A 10,017-nucleotide genomic window follows, 5' to 3' on the forward strand; every position below is an offset into this window, starting at 1 on the left:
CAATGCACTTTGCTACTTCAAAAGATAAAAAGCCTATTTGGGGAAAATGCCTTTATTATGGTGTTATTCAAGAAATATTGGTACTAGATTACATTGATTTCACACTGCCTTTGTTTCGATGTAACCGGGTTGATAACAACATCCATTGTGTCCGAAAGGATAAGATGGGATTTACGTTGGTCAATCTGGGTAAGGTTGGCAATAATAAGGATGATCCTTTCATAATGGCATCCCAAGCTAAACAAGTGTTCTATGTCACCGATCCTATGGATAAGAAGTGGTCTGTTGTACTGTCTATAAGGAAAAGAAGGAGTAGTCCATCCGATAATGATGATGATGATCGATCGTGATGTCGTTTTTGAGGGAATGGATCAGTCTACCACTGTATCTTATTTCGACGATGTTGACACTGATCATGAGGACACCGAAAGCATCTATATGCGTGATGACCATGGTGAAGGTATTTGGGTTAACGAAGAAACTATGACATCCAAGAAACGTCCCCGATCCCGAGATAGTTCATCGACACATACGATATGCATGCATCTTTGGTGTAAGTTGTCTTATTTTCTTGATCTTATTATTAGATGTGGATGCTTTGGTGTTGAAATTGCTTTGAATAATGTATTGTTACAGTTTGGACCGTAATGGAATTACAAGATAATTTTTAAAAAAAAGAGGTTCAACAATAACAACGGTTATATTTAAATTACCCGTTGTTAATACTTTCAACAACGGGTGTAGTACCTCTACCCGTTGTCAATTATTTTTTTGACGTATTTCATTTTGGCGCAAATTTGGTGAAAATATATTACAACGGGTATATGTTACCCGTTGTAATAAACTTTTGACAACGGTTGACTTTTATTGACCCGTTGTTATTAACATATAACAACGGTTCTTCTTTGAGCACCCGTTGTTAATAGTTTGTCTTAATAAAAAACTAATATAGAAACCCATCCAAAGATGCCATACACAAACTAACACACACAACATTATTACTCCAACCGTTGGTATCCTGTGTTAATCCTTCTCTCTTCCTCGCTTTTTACATTCTCGTCGTCGTCCGAGTTTAAAACCCGATTCCGTTGCCTTCCCTTATCATCCTGCTCGTTCTCTTTATCATCATCATCAACAAGTATGTTCACTTTAATTTTGTGTTTCGTCATTAGGGTTTTAAGACGATCATCTTGTTTCTTTTTTCATGCATTTGTTTGTTTTTCGTCTTCTTTGTTATCTTTATCATCCCGCATCATCTACTTTACTCCTCTTATCATGGTTTAGGATTTTAGAAGCTCAATCTGTTGTTTTAAGTTTTCATTCCTATTAGGGTTTAGGGTTTTAGATAATACTCTGCATGTACGTTGTTAAGTTGTTCATATCCAACTATATCATTCATATTTGGTTTTTAGGATTATCATGGGTGAAAAACGTAAAAGAAGTCAAAAGAATAATGAGCCTGGTGATAATAAGCCTGGTGAGAGGGTGCTACGAAGTGCAAGAAAGTCCTTGCAGGCTATAGCCGCTAAAAAGTACCGTTCGAAATAACATGGAGTGAGAAGGGTTTCCCTCTTTGGTCCAAATGCGGGTCTTTTCTCCAGTTGGATTGGTGCTTGCACAAGACAGTTTGTGCCTATCCATTTAGAGGATGTTAAAAGTTTGAATCCAAAATTGGCGGAGTTATACTTGGCTCGTATAAAGGAAGGCTTTATTATACCCGATGAAAGTCATGATGAGTATTTAATGCATAAGGCATCTGATGTCCACAGGCAGTGGAAGTGTGGCGTTGCTAGGGATTGGTTGTATGTGGACAAGGCAATGGGGGAGATGCGTAAGAGCCCACCGGAAAACAAGTGTCCCACCATCAAGCAGGAAGAATGGGATCTTTTCAAAAAGATGAGAACTACTGAGAAGTTTCAGGTTAAATATCCTCGCCTTTTAACGATTTACCTATCATTTTTTTAATTAATGAGTCCTTTATATAATCTTTTTATTATCTCATCTACTTGTGCTTTTATATAATTATTTGAAGGCCGTTAGCAAAAGAAATCGTGCTAACATTTCATGCAAGAAGGGGAAATTCTATGGTTCTCGAGGCGGTTCTGAAAAGATAGAAGAGGACCTCGTAAGTAGCATGCATTATTCCTCAGCCTGTGAGACTTTATTTTTTTAATCACACTTGGACTTGCATTGATACACATTTACGTGTATAAATGTTACCATGTTAATGTGTAGGTGGCAAAGGGAGTGAAAGAGGTGGATCGGCATGTAACTTATAAACATGGGCACACGCCTAAAGGATCCCGGTCGTCGCATGACAAATACGATGTGGAAGTTTTGGCCAACATAGTAAGCATTATTTTATTAAGACGAGTTCATTACTAACTTTATTATTTTAGTCACAAATATAATTTGAAGTTTATTTAATATATTATAGGATAACGTATTGAAAGAGGTAGAAGAAGGGAAATTCACTCCCAGGGGTCGTAATGACGTTCTTGCTAGAGCGATCGGCCGACCCGAACATCCAGGTCGTTTGAGGGGCGTCCGTTACAGGTTGGAGTAACGAAATATTATGGGAAAACTGCCCAGATAAAGAAGAAAAGGAAGACTAAGTCCGAGAACGCCGACATGGTAACATTTATTCTATTATTTTCATTTAAGTTCAATTCACATGTTATTGTTGGGATAAAAATTGCGACACATTACATTCTTGGCAAGCAAATGCCTTGATTAATGGCATTCGTAGTACTAAAGCTGAATGTTGGAGGTAAGCTTTCCGAAGAAGAAGTGAAGATGATGGAGGATGTCATTTCTAAAGGGGTAATAATAAGGTACAACAGATTGGTGAAGAGGCCGCTACTACCTTGGCAATACATGAGAAGGAAGTATCGGTCAACGAGATTCAGAAAGATCAGGTACCTAATAATGCTTCCGAAGTTGTAACAACTAAAGCCGATCAGGTACCTAATATACTTCCTTATTTTTCTTTTTTTTTTTTTTTGGGTAAGATCGGGGGTGTGTTCACCGCCAACTTCGACATGGTGCCATTGAATTGGTTAATTTTATTAGGTAAATAATGGGTCCGAAAAGGAGATGCAACTTGATGAGAAGACGGTGATGGAAAACAAAGATACATCCCCTTCAAGTCGGTTCCCTGTTTTCAGTAAGGTATGCATGAAGTGTTTAATTAGTTAAATTTATATGAATGCTGAAGTTTGTGCAAAAATCGGCTGAGACAAAAAGCGTTGTTGCAAAATCTTTTGAATGTTGAAGCGTTTTTGCAAAGATATAATAATAATGTATGTATGTGTATATTCTTCAGGCCGTAAACAAGAGGCCGCTTATTCTTGCTGACCCTAATAGAATCGAAAAGCCACCGTGCGTGTTGGCGGGGTCTCGTAGAAAACAAATCTGCAGCAGCGAAATCGTAGTTCATGGCGAAAAACTTTTGCCGAATCATAGAATAGTAGAGATAACTACATCAATCCAGGCCATGAAAAATTTCCATTGCTGTCCCGATTCGTGACGACATTACCATTCTGGGAGATGCGCTTGGAAGTTTCATCCAATGGCCTGATACTCACATCTACTTGGCGAAGATATCTCCGCCGCCTCCGCCCGAGCAAATGGAAAGCGATTGGGGTTAGAAGAAATACCTTTATATATATTATATATATGTTACATTTTTAATTGTTGAATGTTTTATATGTTAAATTTATATGTTATTTTTTTTTTTTTTTGTAGGGAACAAAAAAGGCGGCTTTGGCGGATAAGCCTAAGTCCACAGACATGCCAACGACCTCGACTTCACAACAACTTGATGAGGTATGTATTTAATTAACTTCTCCATTTTTTTAAAAATTAACCTCGCCCCTTTATTTATATTTTGTCTGTATTTATAAAAAGCATGGTAATTTTGTGTAGGGGACAAAAAAGACTGATAAGCCTAAGTCCCCAGTCTTACTCACTACTACTACCTCATCATTGAAAGAGCAGGTTGACGAGGTATTTAATTAAGTACGCTTTTATTTTTATTACTCCAACTAGGATATGTTACCTTTGGATTTTTTATTATTTTAATTATCTATACTACATGTGTAGGCTGGTGGTGGTAGTAGCACCACATCAAAGACTCATTCTTTCCCGGCCGTGAAAGTTAGGAGTATAAACTCCACAAAATATAAAGGGAAGGATTACATGGAAAAAGTAAGAACGGGGACGATGATGACACTGTATGAGGAGGCTGGCCATCGCATAGCCTCCGAGCAACTGATAATTATTCCGCTCGAGGAGGATATTCTAGGGGCTGAGCGCCAAGCGCTTATATCATGGGATCTGCTAGCCGTATGGGCTGGACTAGACCAGATTGATATAGCACACATATTTGTTTGGATGAAGTAAGTTTCTTAATAAATAATTTCATAGTCTAATATTCTGACTACTAGGTAGATAGTGTTTTAAATACCGGAATTAATACCGTAATAATGTAGGATATTGCAATTGAGAGTGATCCCCGAGAAGAATATTCCATCTGATCAATACGGATTCCTGTGCCCCTATGTTTTATCTTTATCTATTCCGGATTTCTCGTTCAAAGAACGGGTAGATTATATTGCTCAGCAATTGACGACAACCAAGAAGCTGATTTTTGGCGCTTATAATGAAAAAGGGTAATAAACAAATTAATATTACGTTTCCCCTACAATTGCATTTTCATAACTAATATATGTACTTGTTAATAATGATGATGTCTCTTGATGTAGGACTCATTGGGTGCTAGCAGCCATCATGCCGACAAAGAAAAAAGTTTTCTGGTTGGACTCTATACATCACCAACCAAGCGAGACTTTTAAGCGCTTGATTAATATGTAAGTTTATAATACTGATTTATTTATAATAACATTAAGTTTCAATTTTTATTTATAGAAAAAAGCTCATTTTTGCCCCTAAAAAAATGAGTTTCTGCCTCCTTTTTTATTTTTTAAAAAAAGGGCCTTTGAGAAGAAAAGAGCAAACGAGCAGATCAACCCACGAAAGATTCGATGTTGGCCCCGAATTTATTACGATAATCAAGTACGTGCTCAAATACAATAACATTAAGTGCAAAATCTGTGTTTAATACTAATAATACAATACCTAAAGTTCAAGATTCTGATGTAAGCCTTCTCTCGTCTGTTTGTTTTTATGTAATAATAGGCCCCTCACTTTGCCCCGCCGGATAGCATACAATATGGATACTACGCTTGTCGGTTCATGTTGGAGATTATTAGGCGAAGATATATCATTATTCCTCCAAAGGTTAGTAATTTAATAATGTGTTTATTACTTTTTTTAAATTAGAGCTAATGTTGTGTTGCTTGCTGCTATATATGCCATGATGTTGCTATGTTGTCTTGCTTGCTGCTATATATACCATAATGTCATCTCTTTGTTTTTTCCGCAGTATGCAATCAACCCGTCAGAACAGATTGAGCAGTACTCAAATATAGATATAGACGAGGTAAGAGACATGTGGGGCAACTACGTCTTAGAATATATTAGAAATGCATGATACTCAGAGTTTAGATCAACTTATTAGTAAATTTTTTGTTGAAGTTAGGGAATGATTAGTTCATGTAAATTCAACTCCTTGTAAGTATATATATATATGATGCATTTCTTTGTTGTGGTTGAATTGAATCTATTGAGTTCGATGAACCCACCGTGATTTATCTTTGTCTTTGGTATATGGTGTCTTTCTTGACATATGCGGGTTTTTGAATAGCATGAAACCAATTTATTTTTTCAAAACATTAGGCGTTTGTAATAAAAACGGTTACTAAAAAAAAACCGTTGTGAATACCTTTAACAACGGTTAATAAAAATAACACCGTTGTGAATGACATTCACAAATACCCGCGCATAATATTCAACAACAGGTTTTAATCGAAGAACCGTTGTTAAAAGTATTCACAATTTTGGAGGTAAAATTACAACAACGGGTATTAAACAAAGAACCGTTGTTACTAACAGTTTCAACAACGGGTATGTAACATAAACCCGTTGTCAAAAGACTTCATAATTTTGGAGGTAAAGTTACAACAACGGTTATACATACGACAACCGTTGTTATATTATTCCCTCCAAAATTTTGAGACACTTTCCACAACGGAGAACACCCAACAACAACGGCTTTTAACCGTGGTGAATACTTTAGACAACGGTTTCACTAAATAAGCAAACCGTTGTAAATACCTTCTACAACGGCCGCTTTAACAACGTCCGCTTTTTTATTTTACAACGGTTTTTACCCGTTGTTATAGGCTGTATCTGTAGTAGTGCTAATCCTCCATTCACAATAAAAGCCACCCCATCTTTCTCATTGTCAATTTCAAGCCACCGATCAAGTAAAAGTTGAAGGATGTTGTATTCTTTGGTAAACTTGCCATTGATGTTCATGGTGGACTCAAGGTAGACAAAATCTAGCCCGGTAAAGTGGTTGGTGCTTTTTCTTGCAATTAAAGTGTTGCCCACAAACTTGTACCATACTATAATGCCCGGATGGTGAACATAAAGAACATGGCACTCCCGAAAAGACTCAAATTTCCGCCCGGTAATCGCTTTCCAAAGGGGTGCGGCATCATATTTCAAAGGCTTTTTCACATAATGATGATGATCCAAAAGACCAAACGCTTCACCAAATTCACTCGAAGACATTCGTCTATCCTTGTTTTCTAGGCGGAATTCAACATATTTTTGAGCATCTACCTTAGTCACCTCCAAGGAGCTTACAAACTCCATGGTCAATGAAGGATAGGTCAATTCTTCCATTTCAAAGAGGGTTAGCAATTTCATAGACTCGAAAAATTTCATAGTTCTTTCAAGAACACCCAACTTTTCTAAGCCATAGCCTTTGAGGCAAGAAGAGCTTGTTGCCTTTTGGATAAATTTGAAGTTATGGGTGCCTTGTTTCCACCTTTTGTTCTTGTCATGTTGTTCTCCTTGTCAAATTTATATCGACATACCAATATTGTGCTTGAATGCTCCTTGTTTCCTCAAGCTTCAATCAATTCCCAATCGATTTTAGGATTTTCGAAATTGCCTTCAAACCCTAGAAAATCGATTTAATTTGTGAGGATTTTGATATTTGGATGGTGTTTTGTTGATAAAGGAGTAGTTTAATTTTGATTTGAGGAAGTTTTGTTTTGATTTTGGTGAATTTGGTTGAGGAAATTGTGTTTTTGAATGAGGAGATTAGGGGTTTTGAGGGAGAAAGGATGTGTGTTGTGTTTATAAAAGATAGAAATGAATTGGGGATGAGGAGATTGAATCCCGTGTTATAGCTAAATAGCAGCAAGGGACGCTCGGCTTCTACTCGGGATGCTCGGATTTTTAGTTAGTGCAGTCTGATTTTGCAAACCTGTGCTGGGATGCGCGGATCCTACTCAAGACGAGCGGATCTTAGTTTGGGGACGCTCGGATTTTTCTGAGGGCGCTCAGATTTACAAACAGCGTGGAATTAAAATTTTGAAGCATGCCAGGTGGTCGGACTATCGTTTTCGGTTACTTGTCGTTAGGAGCACCTAGACCAAAACAATATTTATAACTTCAAAAATTACTCTACTATTAGTAAAGAGGTAAGTAAAGGTCGGATCCCAAGGGACGGGTATTGATGTAGGATTTTCGATTGCAAGTAGTGGTTTTAAGGGTGTCACAATTTGGGTTGAGATAAGAAGATCACTAAACTAAATAACAATGTAAATAAACAAGCAAGATGATTAAAATGAGATGTAAACAATTGATTAAAAGCACTAGGGTGTCATGGGTTCATAGGGGATTCATGGGAATTGATCATACAAACATATTCTCAAATTATAAGCAAGCAATTATTGTTGTGATAGGATCGAGTTGGTTTATATCTTACAATCCTAGGAAGGTTTGGGTCCTGGAGCCGAATCGATTAGATTTTACAACACCTACAAGTCGACTTAATCCTCCCTACTCAACTATATGCATGGTCTAATGAGACTCGAGTTGGTTTATGTCTTACAAGTCTCATTAAAAAGGTATGTGATGGGTAAAAAATGCAAGGATTCATAGGCTCGCATTTCATCAAACATAACATGTGCATAAGTTGAGATCACAACAAGCAAACAAATAAATTATGTGAACATATTAGATTAAGCATGAATCATCCCCCATGTTGGTTTCCCCTAATTCCCCATTAACCCTAGCTAAGGAAACTACTCACTCATTATCAAGTTTAACATGTTAACAAGGTTGTCAATCATATTAACAAAGCAAAACACGATGAATGAATGGAAATGATTAACAATAATTAAAATAAGGGTTAAGAGAATTATACCTAATGATGATTCCAAAATAATAAGCAAAGAATAATAGAAGTACTTGATGATAGATGGAAGGTTGTTAATCTCCCAATAATACCCAAATAATCTTCAATTACCCAAAATAAATGATGAACAATAGAGAAATTAAGGAAATGAGATTTGTATTAATGCTTAATTAAAAGTTGATTACAAGATTAAAATGAGATTAAGATTGCATAAGAAGAACATGATAATCTAATTAGTATAATGGGGTATTTATACTAAGGATTAGGTACATAAATTAGGGTTACTAAGGGCTTAAATGACGATTTAAGACCTTTAAGAAAAGTTGAGGAAGTGCCCCTCTCGAAGGAGATGCTCATCTCCGCTTCGCTAGTCTTCAAGGAATATGCGCATTCCAAGTGGACCAAGGGAGAGGACGTTTTGCACTGTGAAGGAATCCGAGCGGCCAGATGGTCGGGACGAGCGGATTGTGAAGGTCCAGGACGAGCGGACTGGGTGGTGGGACGCTCGGATTCTGGAGGGCTTGGACGAGCGGACTGGGTGGTGGGAAGCTCGGATTCTGGAGGGCTAGGACGAGCGTCCCGAGGCTGCGATGAGCGGATAGTAGCTCAGCAAGCTTCTTCTTCATTTCTTTATTTCTTCTTCTAACAATCCTCAAGGATTTTGTTGTGGATGCAAGGATCTTCTCATCATTGCCCATCTACTACATTATTTACATAAGCCTTCTAGTCTTGTCTTCACTTTGATGCTTGGTATGGACGCGGGCCCACGGGGGTCGCTCGGGAGAAAAAGCGAGCAAGCTTTGCATTTGTGGAGTCGCCACCAACTTATTGTGGAAAATTGGAAACCGTTCGAATACCTCGTGCCATGTCAAGACACAAAGTAGTGACATGAACACCAAGAACTCGTTACCCTTAGCATTCTATGTCTAGAATGACTCTCGTGGATGCCAATGAACACGGATGTTCACAGAGATCTGGAGTAAGAGGTGAGGGTACGTATTAGGAAGCTCTTTTGATCGAACACCTAATCCCGCCCGCCTCGATAGCGGCATCTACTAATGATTAGGGAAGTTATTTATACTCGATATGTTGTCGATTATATGCATGCAATGCAACATCCATTAGATTAATCCTAGCATGTGAGTTTAGACTAAGTCGGTAGACACGTAATTTAACATGCATTAATGTCGAGGTAGAGATTTAGGTTAATTGCATGTGAAAGCATGCAAACAATATGATAAAGAAATAAATACAATAATTGAAAATTACAATAATTACAACGGGTTAATTGATCTACGTCGAAAATACATTTAAAATGGATGGTTTTAGAAAAGAAAGAATAAACAAATTAATGAACAGATTATTAGGTGATAATACGAGTAATAGTTAATTAATACGTAACTAATAAACTAGGTCAAGGCAGAAACGGGAGTTCAGAGACAGAACTCAACCCGGAACAGGCGCAACAGAGCTGCGTCCTTTGGAAGAGGCGCATCGATTCTTTGCGCTCTTTTCGACCGAATCTGGCGTGAAGCGGAATCTGCGTGTTGTTAATATTCATTGGTGAGTTTAGTGCTCGATTATAATATTTGACCCAAATAGAGGTGATTTAACATATTATTTACATGTGAATTGATCATAAAAACAATAAAACATGAATAAGGGCTAATTAGAACATA

The 10,017-nt window shown here is 37.4% G+C and overlaps 1 protein-coding gene across 1 annotated transcript; it reads left to right on the forward strand.

The window, feature by feature from the left end:
- Nucleotides 1-4,119: 4,119 nt before the first annotated feature.
- On the forward strand, nucleotides 4,120-4,875 carry LOC141614303 (uncharacterized). The gene is made up of 3 exons (XM_074433061.1): nucleotides 4,120-4,400; nucleotides 4,494-4,673; nucleotides 4,767-4,875. Exons 1-3 carry the CDS (start codon nucleotides 4,201-4,203, stop codon nucleotides 4,873-4,875), a joined length of 489 nt encoding a protein of 162 aa, XP_074289162.1. The 5' UTR covers nucleotides 4,120-4,200.
- The last annotated feature ends 5,142 nt before the right edge of the window (nucleotides 4,876-10,017 follow it).

The sequence above is a fragment of the Silene latifolia genome, chromosome 11 (assembly GCF_048544455.1).
Source record: "Silene latifolia isolate original U9 population chromosome 11, ASM4854445v1, whole genome shotgun sequence".
Lineage (NCBI taxonomy): Eukaryota > Viridiplantae > Streptophyta > Magnoliopsida > Caryophyllales > Caryophyllaceae > Silene > Silene latifolia.

Coding starts and splice junctions, on each gene's coding strand:
- LOC141614303 (XM_074433061.1), top strand. CDS start 4,201: ATGGAAAAAGTAAGAACGGGGACGATGATGACACTGTATGAGGAGGCT. Junction 4,401..4,493: donor CACATATTTGTTTGGATGAA/GTAAGTTTCTTA, acceptor GTAATAATGTAG/GATATTGCAATTGAGAGTGA. Junction 4,674..4,766: donor GGCGCTTATAATGAAAAAGG/GTAATAAACAAA, acceptor CTCTTGATGTAG/GACTCATTGGGTGCTAGCAG.